At 39.6% G+C, this 14,959-nt stretch overlaps 1 protein-coding gene across 9 annotated transcripts in view; it reads left to right on the top strand.

Moving 5' to 3' along the window:
• The window catches only part of EYA4 (EYA transcriptional coactivator and phosphatase 4), a 579,250-nt gene that overhangs the window by 269,445 nt on the left and 294,846 nt on the right, over window positions 1-14,959 (top strand). For all 9 annotated transcript variants that reach the window (XM_075339874.1, XM_075339873.1, XM_075339870.1 and 6 more), the window contains one exon: window positions 10,179-10,228. In XM_075339874.1, coding sequence (XP_075195989.1) covers window positions 10,179-10,228 — 50 coding nt within the window. The remainder of the gene's footprint in view (window positions 1-10,178; window positions 10,229-14,959) is intronic.

Below are 14,959 nucleotides of genomic sequence, written 5' to 3'. Positions count from 1 at the left end.
AAGTAAATTAAAAAAATGTAAATCTGGGTGTATCCTGCCATTGTAAATTTAGAAATTTCGTTTATTTTGTTTCCTCTGGATGATTACAATGGTGAAAATCCTTTTAGAAAAAAAAAATGTGTTTTGCTCCCATTTCCAGGACTATAACATATCCACCTTGCAGTGTCCTCTCCACTTCTCATCTAATTCACTTTTCGACTTTTGTGGCGCCTGAACTCATTAGTAGAGATGTGCGAACCCGAGGAAGTTTGATTTCTGTGTTTTCATCCAGACTTTATCTAAAGTTGGGTTTGAGACCCAGACTTGACCTGAACCCTAATGGAAGTCACTAATTTTGCAGTTCGAGTCTCTGCACACATGCAGCCAGAGATCAACAAAATTCTTCCAGGGGAGGGTGGACGCAGATTGTCTATTATTATTATTGTTTTGTTTTTTTGGTGCACACTACATCAGATCACTCTGTTATCCCCAGTGCGAGCTGCTTAAACACTGCAAGCAGCTTGCACTGTGCTGAGCACCAAGTGTACCAAAGTTCAACAATGCTCGTATGGATGATTCACATAAATAAAGATCCCAAACTCTATTTTTTTTTTTTTGTAAAGTCTGTGTTTGGTACGAACATTGAACACCAAATCTTGGGTTCGCTCATCTACTCAACGTACATTATTCGGTGCATCTTTTTATAGAGCTGTCGTCTGCCTTTGAAACAGTTGATAACTCCTTGTAGAAACTCACTCTTCCCTTGGTATTACAGACTTGGTCCTTCCTTAATCTCCTCATACCTTGATAAAGATGGTGGCCCCCATTTACATGCCCCAAACTCAACTTGCAAGTACCGTCAAGGTTAGAACATTTACTCTTCACCTGGGAAAATTGAAAAAATGCCATGGCTGTTACGTTAATGACTAGAGATGTGTGCCGCCCCCGCGTCAGCAGCCGGGCTGCTCAGATCCGGATCCGCGGTGGCTCGAGGGGTCTCCGGACCTGGGGGGTCGAGCAGTCACTCAACAACGGGGGGCTATGTACAGGGGATGGTATGGACAGTTCGTGACGCCACCCGTGGTGCGTGGTAAGATGGAGTACCACCGCCGTGATTGGGAGTACCCGGTCGCGATGGTGTGGGCAGCCAGGTGTTTAACCCCTCCACGGGTAGGGAGAATGCCCCGAGACTCGGTGAAGGTGTCGGGGAGGTGCCATCGGGCCGGTAAGGGTTAATTGCATACTCACTCAGTCCAATAACTATGACGCTGACAACCATGGTAAACCAAAGTTCTTGATGCCACTGCAGCAGGGAGGGAGCATGCCTGGATCCCGTGCTCGTTGGTGTTGCTTGTTAGCCTTTGACCTTGACCTTGGCATCTCTTTACTGTAGTTGGCACTTTTAACTTAAAGCTAAACGGGTCCCGCTCACCTGTATGGCTAACGAAGTGAGCTTGCTCTCAGGGTTCACGCTGGGGATTTTCTGGACTATGCAGTGGGAAAGTCTTATCCCCCTCGTTGCCCTAGTACCCCGATTTTGGAGTGGGTGGAGAACGGATCTTGAAGGCTCTGTCCTCGTTGGGTGAATTATCAGGATTCCAGAAGTTACTTCCTGGTCTAGGGTCCACCTACCCCATCGTGCCCTGGCCCCTGCCTGGTGATGGCACAAGGCCACCGGCTGTCCTCCTCAACAGTCAGTGCCCCTTGTCACGATCCCCTGCGACCGGGGTCCAGCTCCTACCAGGCCCAGACCAACGTCTGCCACCTAGTAACCGAGAAGCCCAGCTCCTTACCTCCTCTCACTTTCCCCTCCAACGCTTTACTCTCCGTCTACTGACACTCCTGACCTCCCCATAACCAACCCCCAAGTGGCTAACTCTATTTCTTTCAGGCTGTCCAATGGTGTTTCTAGTGGGTGTGGTGCGGAGTGTTCCTAGGGTTTTGATTAGCTTGTTCTTAGCAACACCAAAGGTCAGGAACCTGTTACCAAGGAGGCGGTGGATATCAAGTAGAAGGGCAGATTGCACAATACCCTGTGACGACCTGATAGGCCAGGGCGTCACAGATGGACAAATTTAATTAGGTGAAATTTAATACTGTTAAAATTTTACAAGAATGTGTATTCTCAAGAATAAGGATTGCTTTCTAATTATCGACAAGTGAATTTACTAAAATGACGGTAATCTGTACCGTAGAGAGCCAAAAAAGGCTAAATATTTTTAATCATCACCTGTCTGGCTTCCCACACTACTCACTGCCATTATTCAATCATCTGTGCCTATTCATTCTGCTATTGTGCAGTGCATCTCCAGTGTCATCACTCTAAGCTGAGACTTCCAGCCAACACAAAGGCCTCGGAGGACACTGGTTGTGGTAATGTTGCAACGTACGTCATAATGTCATGATTTTATGATGTGCGCCACGAGGTCTGCTTGTTGACAGAGCTCAACCTCTTCATGATGCACCCACAACCCTATACACAGTGTAATAGTCCATAAAAGATATGATGGCTAAACAGACCCTCATGGGTTATGATGGCCACCTCAACCTCCCACGCTCAGTATGATGGCTTCTAACAGTCTCCCACATATAGTATCATTGCCCTCACAGTCACCCCCACACACAGTATCATAGCCCCCACAGACTTACACATACACACTATCATGTCCCCCTCACACAGTATGATGGCCCCAGTTTCCTAAAAAATAATATTACTCACCTAGCCTTGTTCTGTGCAGCAAGTGAACTGAGAGTGCACAAAGCAAGCATATTTTGTAAAATCATTTGTTGCGTCTTGAGAGTCAGAAACAAAAGCTGAATAGGGACTCCCTGTTCCACCAATACATTTTTTTGAAAATCTAACTTGGATCAAGGACCCGATAACGGACACTTGAGCTGCCATTTTTTAGTAGTATGCCCCTGCATCAATTCTTTCCCATTCTCACTAGTCTTCTACCTTAGGACAACCTTTTGATTATGTCCTAACTTTAAATCCAGACATCTAAACTCTTACCACTGACCTTTCCAGAATCTACTCATTCAAGCCCCAGTTAACAATAATACTTGTACATGCCCTTTATCGCACACTACCACCAATGCACATACTTTTAAGTCACACAAGTGTCTTTAAGACTTCTCCCATGCACCCCCCCATACTCTGGTCAAATGATCAATTTATCAAAAACCTTTGAACCCATAATAACTCTGATTCCACTACACTAACATGTGGGTAGCTTCTAGCCTCACTTACAGTACCCTTCCTTGATACACTGCCTCATTGCCTTAGATATCCTTAGGGTTCTTTCTCCCTTTGTACCAATCTATTATTAATTTATATTATGTTAATTAGACTTGCGTTTTATCTAATGATGTATATCATTATACAGTATATGCTTTTCAAACTGTGAGTCTGGCCTCACCAGTAAAATCACCTTTTGTTGTTGGTGGTGAAGAACAGGTGAGGAGGCAGATTTTGTTTATGGAATCATAGGCTGTTTTTCTATTGTTCCTCTCCATATTGCAAATATTATTAACTCATTTTGTACTTAATTTTAATGTTCTACTGGGTTCAGGAGCCAAAAAAACCTGAAAATTAAAAATTATTAATCTGGGCATGAATTTCTATTATAGATTGGGAGACCCAGTCATTATCTTGGTCTAATTAATCAGGCCCAAGCATTGTCTTATTCAGTTTCTGAAGTTGTAGTATAAATAGATTATGGCGAATTCGAAACATTGTGCATGTAGTCCATTATGTGGACAGAACAGTAAAGTCAGGAGAAGCTAATCAGAATAATATATTTGTTGGAAAAGATTCAGAATGACTAACTTTTATTTTACAGAAATAAAAAGAAAAAGAGGAAGACAACAGGGCGCCAAATCTAAGTGTAGATATATGTGAATACAGATTACAGTGGTCAAACAGATTTTACCCTCACCGTACAGATTTCTTCTGTTTTCGCTTGTATGATCCGTGTAGTGGATCAACTCTTTTGGTAATCCTCCAGTATGCAGCACGAATCTACGGGAAACAATGTGGGTCGTGTGAGGGCGCTCACACATGGGTAATAGAGTAGATAGAATGAATCCCTTCTGGCGTGTCCGGAGGATGAAGAGGATCTCAGGTATACATGATGAAGGCTTTTGTTAGCCGAAACGTGTTGTCCGTTTTTGTCCGTTTTCTCTAATTGGATGTAACAATAAACCTTTGGAGTAAAAAAAAACCTTGCTCTAAGATCCCATTCATTCTCCTGAAGCACTGAAAGGGATTCATTCTAGCTACTCTAAACTTTTATTTAAGTTATTTAGTTTTCTAGGTTTTTTTTATACATTTGAGTCCAGTGGGCGGTCCTACTCTGTCATTGGCTAATTTTTTTTGCTGCACATTCATACAGAGAACATTGTCAGTCAATGAATAGGACCACCTACTTGACTCATATACAGAGCCTTGCGAAAGTATTCGGCCCCTTTGAATTTTTCAACCTTTTCCCACATATCAGGCTTCAAACAAAGATAAAAATTTTAATTTTATGGTGAAGAAGCAACAACAAGTGGGACACAATAGTGAAGTTGAATAAAATATATTGCTTATTTTAAACTTTTTTTAAAAAAATAACTGAAAAGTGGGGTGTGCAAAATTATTCGTCTCCTTTAAGTTAATACTTTGTAGCACCACCTTTTGCTGTGATTACAGTTGCAAGTCGCTTGAGGTACAGTGCTGTGCAAATTAATTGGAACAAAGCAAATAACACATATTTTTGAATATTTAATAATAAAATGTTATAATGCACTGTTACATACCAATTTTAGTAAGAAATATGTCCTCCTTTGGGAGATATGAGATTTTCAATGCATTTTGGCATTGATTCTACCAAGTTGTTGCATAAATTCTTCAATTCTTCATCATGGAACCACACTTCTATGGTACTGTCTATCTTTGGTTGTACATTCCATTTTGCCAAGACGTCTCTTCACAATGCTCCACAAATTTTCTATAGGATTTAAGTCTGGTGAATTGCCAGGCCAGTCCAGCATTTTTACTTTGTTATCTTCCAGGAATTTTTTCAAACTTGGAATTGTGGCATGGAGTCAAATCTTGTTGGAATGTCCCTTCAAATTTACGCATGAATGGCACAATAAAACGTTTTAAAATGTCTATGTATTTGGATGAATTCATCTTACCATCAACAGGAAATAAACTCCATGTACCATCAGCTGCAAAAAACCCCCAAAACATCTGTTTTTGAGGGTGTTTTACAGTTTGTTGAATATGATCTGCTCGCAATGGTTCATTTCTGCTTCTTATAACAACACTTGCTCTGTACCCTTGAACAAAAAAATGGGTTTCATCACTGAAAATTACCTTTTTCCACTGGCTAGTTGTCCAAGATTTATATTCTTTTGCCCATGCGAGTCATTTTGCCTTCATTGGAAATGTCAGAAGTTGTTTCTCTACTGGCTTTGTTGCCCTCCGACCAATTTACAGAAGCCTGCGCCGTACAGTCGAATCGCTAATATCAATACCTGCAGCGAACAAGTCTCTTTGGAGGTCTTTACTTGTTTTTCTTGCATTAATTTTACTATTTCTGATAAGTGTTTTATAAGTTCTTGGTGTTGTTTTTCTTTTTCTTCCACATTTCCCTTTTGTTTTGGAGAAAACAATCCAGTTTCATTGTGTCTGTGAATTATTCTTGAAACGGTAGATGTTCCAATACAAACAGTGGAAGCGATTTCTCTTACAGTCAGACTTGTATGTTCATTAAGAGTAATAATTCTAGACCTCTTCCGTGGAGTAACATCCATTTTTACAGGCACGAATCACACTGAGAGAAAAACTATACGAAACCACTCGTCACAAAAACAAGCTCTCAACTGAAGCTGAGGGGGCAGCTAGCTGTTATTTTTTGACTAAAACCAGTCAAACTACATTTTGCTACTCAAGGTTGTAAGCGGGCTTTACACGCTATGATATCGTTAATGAATTATCGTCGAGGTCATGGTGTTTGTGATGCACATCCAGCTTCATTAACGAGATCGCAGTGTGTGACACTTGTGAGCGACCTTAAACGATCGCAAAAGCGGTCAAAATCGTTTGCCGTGGAGAGGTCGTCCTGAAACAAAAAATCGTTTTCTGCTTATTAGTGATGTTGTTCCTCGTTCATGCGGCAGAACACATCGCTGTGTGTGACACCGCAGGAGCGACGAACATCTCCTTACCTGCCTCCACCGGCAATGTGGAAGGAAGGGGGTGGGCGGGATGTTACGTCCCGCTCATCTCTGCCCCTCCGCTTCTATTGGACGCCTGCCGTGTGACGTCGCTGTGACGTCGCAGAGCAGGTATGTGCGTGTGACGCTGCCGTAGCGATAATGTTCGCTACAGCAGCGATCACCACAAATCGGATGTACGACGGGGGCAGGTGCTATCGCGCTCGACATCGCCAGCAAATACTAGCGATGTCGCAGCGTGTGAAGCCCGCTTTACACTCACACTTGTTCAAAGCAGTTAAATCTGGTTTGAATCACTGACTGGTAACCAACTTACCTTTTTACTTAAAAAATGCTTTGTCCCAGTTAATTTGCAAAACACTGTATGTCTCTATCAGTTTTGAACATCGAGCGGCTACAAATCAGGACCATAAAAAATCCAGGCTGTGTGTGATTGCACTTCTGTAGGAGGCCAGAACGGGGTGATCCTTTTTAAAAATTATTAATGTCCCCATAATAAACATACAACGCGTTTCGGCTGGCAAGCCTTCTTCAGGTATAATCTAAGTAATAATATAAAAAGAAATATAATATCCCCTTAAATAGAAAGGTTCTTTTTTAAAAAAATTAACTGAAGGGTGTGGTGAAAGACTAGGATAATTGATAAACACACCCTGTATTTAAGCTGAAAACAGAGAATGAGGAAGCAATAGTTTTAAAATTAAATTGTAGAAAATTATTTATTCCAATGACTTATATAAATGTAGAAAAATAATACTAGATCAATCTATGAAAGGTTTTTTTTTCCATAAAAAGAACCTTTCTATTTAAGGGGATATTATATTGCTTTTTATGTTATTGCTTATATTATGCCTGAAGAAGGCTTGCCAGTCGAAACGCGTTGTATTGAATTATGTGGTAATTAATAATTTTTTTTTAAAAAGGATCACCTACGGAAGCGCAATCACACACAACCTGGATTTTTTTTATGGTTCTGATTTGTGGTGCCTATGTAAATCCAAGGGAGGATTCTCTGATAGTAAACTACCATACTCTCATAGTGTCTAGGGATTGCAGCAAGCCAAGAGAAACTAGTTGTCATGGCTCAATACAGCTTCTTTCAAGGTGAATTATACCTTCAAAAAAGGGATCATTGAACTCATTTATATCCAAGTCTTTTTACCATTTACTGCGCTTAGGTCAGTAATGCACTTGTCTTCCATTTTGTACACATCCAGATAAACTATTCAATTTATTACATCGAGAGACTGAAATTCTTGCCCATTCTTCCTTCACAAATAGCTGGAGCTGAGTGAGGTTGGATGGAGAGCGTTTGTGAACAGCAGTTTTCAGCTCTTTCCACACATTCTTGATTGGATTCAGGTCTGGACTTTGACTTGGCCATTCTAACACCTGGCTACGTTTATTTGTGAACCATTCCATTGTAGATTTTGCTTTTTGTTTGGGATCATTGTCTTTTTGGAAGACAAATCTCCGTCCCAGTCTTAGGGCTTTTTCAGACTCCAAAAGGTTTTCTTCAAGAATGGTCCTGTATTTGGCTCCATCCATCTTCCCATCAATTTTAACCATCTTCCCTGTCCCTGCTGAAGAAAAGCAGGCCCAAACCATGATACTGCACTACCATGTTTGACAATGGGGATGGTGTGTTCAGGGTAATGAGCTGTGTTGCTTTTACGCCAAACATATCATTTGGCATTGTGCCCAAATAGTTCAATTTTGGTTTCATCTGACCAGAACATCTTCTTCCACATGTTTGGTGTATCTCCCAGGTGGCTTGTGGCAAACTTTAAAAAACACTTTTTATGGATATTTTTGAGAAATGGCTTTCTTCTTGACACTCTTCCATAAAGGCCAGATTTGTGCAGTGTACGACTGAATATTATCCTATGCACAGACTCTCCCACCTCAGCTGTAGATCTCTGCAGTTCCCCCAGTGTGATCATGGGCATCTTGGCTGCATCTCTGATCAGTCTTCTCCTTGTTTGAGATGAAAGTTTGGATGGACGGCCGGGTCTTGGTACATTTGCAGTGGTATGATACTCCTTCCATTTCAATATGATCGCTTGCACAGTGCTCTTTGGGATGTTTAAGTTTTGGAAATCTTTTTGTAACCAAATCTAGCTTTAAACTTTTCCACAACAGTATCATGGACCTGCCTGTTGTGTTCCTTAGTCTTAATCTAGACTATGACAGATCAGGTGCATTTATACAGAGACTTGATTACACACAGGTGACTTATATTTATCATCGTCAGTCATTTAGGACAACATTGGATCACTCAGAAATCCTCAATGAACTTCTGGAATGAGTTTGCTGCACTGAAAGTAAAGGGGACGAATAATATTGCGCGCCCCACTTTTCAGTTATTTATTTTTTAAAAAAGTTTAAAATAAGCAATAAATTTCGTTCAACTTCACAATTGTGTCCCACTTGTTGATTCTTCACTATAACATTAAAATTTTTATGTTTATGTTTGAAGCATGAAATGTGGGAAAAGATTGAAAAATTCAAGGGAGCCAAATACTTTTGCCAGGCACTGTACATACTGTACTATCACCAGGTTCCTCCTGCTCTATAAAATCCTGGTTGCAGATCAGATACTATTTTTTACCTGACAGTTTCCCTTTAAGAAGCCTTCATGTACATAAACCCCGATCATATGTACAGTCACTTGAAATTAAACAGGTTTACCAACTTACAAAATAATTTTAGAAAAGATAGAGGATGTATAAAATAGTAAAACAAGGACTAGTCAATGACTCAGACCCTGTTTGCTTGTTTACAGGCAGATTTTACAAAACAGGAAGTGATGGCACCTTTTTTTTGGTTACCTGATAGCTGTAACCAATCATGGATCCCAGCAGTCAGCTGACCAGTGAATAGGATGATGTCACTTCCTGTCCTGCATGATTAACCTAATCATTGAATTTGGTCTGAGGACATCAAATGCTGAGACCGTTCCTTTATTTTCATTCCAGTCACCCCATATATGTCCTTTATCTGCACTTTGCTGTATGTTTGAATAGATTAATGCAGCTTTGGTGTGATGGGTGGGCAATGGGATAGGATTTGACTTTGATATTGGTTCACTTTTCACATGCCACCATGGTACCTGTTCACACATGTTATGTTTGTATGTCACTTGGGTACTCAATTTTAACAGTGTTGTTATTAAAGGTTAGAGTTTATTCATATTTCAACCCCCACTGAACCATTGAAGTTATACAAAAAGCCTACAAAAGAGTGCAGGTTTTTTTTAAAAAACTGGGATTTAGGTTTTTTAAAGCTACTTTATTGTAAAGATTAATAACGTTCATCCCTATTATCATATCGCTATGCAAAAAGCATTAACACAATAGTGATTCAGATTATTGTTTGCACCAATGATGACTGATGGTTCTGCCTTGTATCAGTTCTAAGTTGGCTGTAAGTCAGTGCCAAGGCGTGCTGCTCACAATGTACTGAGCTGGATCTGCCGGGAGGAATTAAGTTAATATCCTCCTGGTAGCCTGGTAGCTGCACTTTTAGTCCAGCAGCTGGGCAATTTTACATTGCTATTAACTTGCAGATTAACCCGTCTCTGCACGTAATTAGTGTTTTTTTCTATACACAACAGGCTCTCTTTAATTAAAAAATACAAAACTACTTTAAAACTTTTTCAAACTTTAGCATAAAGGGATTCTCCCACCACAAAGCTTTGTAGCCTAGTGTCAGGTTATTAAATAATGGGGGACTGATGACTGCGACTTTCATTAATTCTGGGAAAGAGGATCCTATTTCCAGAGGAGAGCTGGTCATGCACACATAGGAAATCTATTATACTTGACTGACAATATAAAAAAATATGAGTATACTATGTTTTGGATGGCAAAACTCCTCTGATATATTCATAGCATATTATTTATTTTGTATTATTATTGGACGCATATGTAATATAGTACTGTATAATATAATAAGCCTTTTCACTTTTGCAGATTAAGAAATCGTGCACAGAATCAGATGTTCCTGAGCCTCAGAATTCCAGGTAACTGCCTTTAAAATACTTCATGATCAGCAAATTGCATACAAAAGTGATTTGTAAGGAGGTGGTGTGCTTTCACGAGAAAATCATATCCAAGGACCATGAGCATGAAAGAAAACAGAGGCAGAAAAGACCTGGGCGTATGGCATATGGGCTAGGCACACATGCTTTGAAATGTAACTCACACCAGGCATGCTAATGGTGTTAATGGCTTTTACAATTAATACGAGAGTGGAGTGGAAAAGACGGGAGGAGATAAAAGCAGAAACACTTTGCAGGAACGATATTGCCAACTTGTCACCTGTTACACATCAGAAGGAATGGTTATTCTCTAACTCCCAGCTGAAATAGGCGAGTTATCCAAAATTAATAGTGCTTTTTAATTCTTAGGTGATGCTGGAAACATGGAAACACCTAGTCAACTAGTCAACTACATGTTATAGCTATGAATGTATGGGTTGTAGTTTGTAGAACTTTTTTATTTAAAACAATACATTTTTTGCATGTTTGGAAAATAAATGGTGAAAATGTTAGAGAAATTATGATGTATTCTCCCTGGTTTATTTGTGGTGTAGCGACAGCTTCTAGACTGTGTAGAGTATCCAGTGATTCTTTATCTGTTGCCAATCCTATAGATAATGATTTTATCATTTTAAAACATTAATTTTAGAAAGAGTTTTGTCTGAACCTTGCATTGATGTGTATGAAAAGATTTAAGTCACTACTCAAGATTCAAAGTAATAAGGAGATTTAGGCTGGATTCACATGATTGTATAGCATCCGATGCAAGAGGTTCGGATGCGATATGCTAACGACCCTCGGCTCCCGCTGTGCTGCCACCGTGGGCTGAGTGTCATGCAACTGTGATCCGATCCTGTAATCAGATCACAGCTGTAGAGGAGAGGGTGGGGTTAATCTCTCCATCTCATCCATTGTCAGCTGATGTGATTATTGCACTGCAGTCAGATGTCATTCGAGTGCAGTCCAATGTTTCTCTCACACCCATAGACTTGTGTGGGTGCGAGTGACACGTCTCTCACTGACAATTACAGCATCCTGTGACTTTTTGCTCATTTAGAATCTAGATGAGGAGAAAAGCTGACCAACTGCTTTCCCGCATTGAATAACAGTGGTCCGAGTGCAATACCAGATTTTCTCGCATTGCACTTGTCTCAGTCATACACTCGTTTGAGCGTATACCTAAAGGCATTTTCTAAGTAACTATAAACATCAGATAATGATTAAGTGTCGGTACTACTTGTGGTCATGGTTTGGAACCAGTGGAGAATCAAAACCTCTTCTATTCATGTGATCAGTGAAGGTCTCTGGAGGTGGAACTCAGAATTATCACCTGTATAATAATTATCACCTATAATTATTCTAGAATGGAAGGGGTTTTCCACTTTTATAATAGCTATGCCCAAAACAGCTTTATAGCTGTAAAACAACAAATACAGAATGAAATCACGATCCTGAGCTCCAGCGCCAGCTCTCAGTGAATGATCAAGGTCTTTGTATTTTAGCTGCAGCAGTGACATCACAATTACAAGGACATCACCGGTGCAGTCAGTCTATGAGTTCAGTTGCCAGTCACTGAGCTGCTCAGCTAAGTGATTGGCTGCAGCGATTATGTGCTTTGCAGTTGTGGCATCACTGGTGTAGTCTAAACACAGAAATTTAAGTTTGGTAAAGTTATCTTCCAGTAAACTTAATTCTCCATGGGGCTACCTTAGAAAGACGAGTACAGTGCTAAGTGTTCTCAAAAAGTCCTATTGAGAATGAATTAAGTGGAAATTAAACATCTGTACAGTACTACATGCAAACAGGGGACAAAAGCGTCATCTTGTGGTGATCGGTGGAGTTCTATAGTTTATATTTAAAAATTATTAGCGTAACATACAAGCTACAGGTATTGTTTATCTGTAAAACTTTGCGTTTGTCACAATGAAAATGTTTCTGCTTGTACGATAAAAGCTTGTGAACCTCATAAACCAATCAGATGAAGTATGAATTCTAATTTATCTTTAATGTTTGTTTTTTTTCTTTTTCCTGATGAAGAAGCGAGGCAGCTTCGAAACGCATTGAATAATTTTTTGAATAGCGCACAGCATCAATATTGACCAGCAGCATGGACTAACCTCTAATCATCCTTCTATCCCATTTGTCTGTAATATGAGAAACTGTCTCCATAATACTAAAATGCTATGATAAATAACAAGTTGAAAAAGCTGAAAAACATGAAGAGCGCAAGAGGGGGCTATTATCTTTAGTAAAATATGGACAATTAATTGGTGCTGCTCACCTGAGGTAGTTGTGTGAGACACACCTACAAAAACATCATACAGAGGATGCTGCAGTCCCTTGAAGTAGGACAAAGACGATGAAGATTGAAAGGGTTAAACATCCACTGCCCAATGAAGAGACATGATGTATTAATTCTATTCATTTCAGAGTCATCCAACTCCTTCTTCAGGGATATATAGCACAAGGATTTGTCCCTGAGGAATGAATCGGATGACTCTGAAACCCATAGGATTAATATATCGCATTGAAGGAATCTGATCTTTCATATCTCTTTGTTGGGCAGCAGTGGTTTAACCCTTTCCATCTTCCAAAAGAACAAAGGGGAAGCTCACCAAGCTGTATGTAGCAGTTTCAGTCCATGAAATGGGAAATGGGTGCCAGATCCTTTGGTAAGGCCTTTCCATCTTCATCGTCTATGATAAAATAACAGTAAGCATTTTTATTTTTTGTTCCAGAAGATCTTCTTGGGGGACGGTTTACAAAAAGGAAATAAATAGCTGTTTAGGTGCCAAAAAACACATACCCAATAAGTTTAAAGATATTCATATGTTAAAATAAAAACTACCAGCACACACAAGTTAAAAAAAAACAAAAAAAACAAAATATGAAATAGTAAAAAAAGAAAGTAGTGCATACTACAAATGTTTTGATATGTAGATTCAGTGCATGCAAAAAAAAATCTGTACAACTCAATTGAAGAACATTGGATCGAGTGATGTCCGTTTTTTACAAACCGCACTCAGACTGAAAATACGGTCTTGTAAATTTGGCCTATAAGTCACAACATAAGTGAATGTGATGAAAAACTAGATCTATGAAAATGTGCTACTTATAGCACTTTCCTCACAAATGCTAATAAATCTCTTAGTCTCACTCTACACCCATGATAGAGACCTTGGGAAAAGAATAGCCTGTGTCAGCAGGAGTATTAGGTATCATCTCTTCTCGGGAAAAAGTCATATCTATAGTATTAACAGTAAAATGAAACAATATATTGCACTGTGTGTGACCTCAGATATCTACATTGTCTGCTTTCTGGTGGGTAATTGATTGTAAACACTTCAAAAATGTACATTCATCCTGAAAGAGTGATATCATGAAAATAGGGGGGGGGAACATCGTGATCATTATAAATGTATTACAATATTGTAATGACTATATTTATGTAGAGGACTTTTCATCACGACTAAAATGCCACATCGGCATTAAAAACAAATTGCAAATCTGCACTGCTCCATAGTGTAACATTGGGTCAATGCTATCCGGTAAAAAATACATATATAACATATACCGCCTCCAATGATGTCTTCATAACAAAAAATGAAAAATATATAGAAATAATAATAAATTTTCACTAACCTCTAGTCATATATAGGGATCATATTCACATTCACAACATGCTATGTTATTGCTAATCAAATGATATAAGTATTACAGGCACAATTTCTAGGGTTTCGCTCTGATATTCTATCAATATTTTTATTTGTTGTTTGTTTTTTTTGTTGTTTTTCATTCTATGTTATGTAGACAATTTCACAGTGGGTGTATGATCGTATACTAGTTTATTTACAGTACGTGAATTTAAACTTCTCTGCATTATTACCCTGTGAGTCCCTCCCACTTGGTAAAGATGAATAATATTAACACTAAATAAAAAAAGATCACTTATGACCTGGTGACATGTCCTCTTTAAAGGGGTTGTCCGCTTCTTTTTCATTGATGGCCTATTCTTAGGATAGGTCATCAAAGTCTGATTGGCCGGGGTCAGACAGCCCGCACCTCTGCAGATCAGTTGTAATCTATTCCGCCAGGAGAGGAAAAGCACTGCACAAAAAGACAGGGGCACACCTGTTATAGTATAAATATAAAAAAAAACCTTTATTCAAAACGCACGACAAGATATTGTTTAAAAACATGTAAAACATGACATGAAGGACAACACACAACAATCTATTCCGCCGGCGGCAGCAGGTAGCCGGAAGTGCTCAGTTCTGGAGCTGCTCCAAGTTCTGAAAGTGGCTGCGGTCAGGCACTGCACAACCACCTCCTCCTGATCTGAATATGAGGTGGATGTGCAGTACCCGGCTGCGACCACTATCAGAAGTGTGAGCACCTCCGGAACTGAGCATTTCCAGCTGCCTGCTGCCACCGCTGGCACCAACAACAGCTATTCGGTGGGGGTGCGGGGTGTCGGACCTTGGCCGATCAGTCATTGATGACCTATCCTAAGGATAGGCCATCAATGTAAAAGCAAGGGGCAACCTCTTTAACACACTAAGGAAGACCATATCAAACTTGGGGGAAGAAAGAAGTAACATTTTCTATGGGAGAAAATAAGATTTATGCTTTTATTTTTTAAAAGGCCTTTCACACTGAGAGCTGTAATCTGCTTTGAACAGCTTCTCTAATTTTAAACATTATTTTTTAAAG

The sequence above is a fragment of the Anomaloglossus baeobatrachus genome, chromosome 3, assembly GCF_048569485.1.
Source record: "Anomaloglossus baeobatrachus isolate aAnoBae1 chromosome 3, aAnoBae1.hap1, whole genome shotgun sequence".
NCBI lineage: Eukaryota > Metazoa > Chordata > Amphibia > Anura > Aromobatidae > Anomaloglossus > Anomaloglossus baeobatrachus.
Note: the sequence above shows the minus strand (reverse complement) of the source record. Positions and strands in the feature narration are given on the sequence as shown.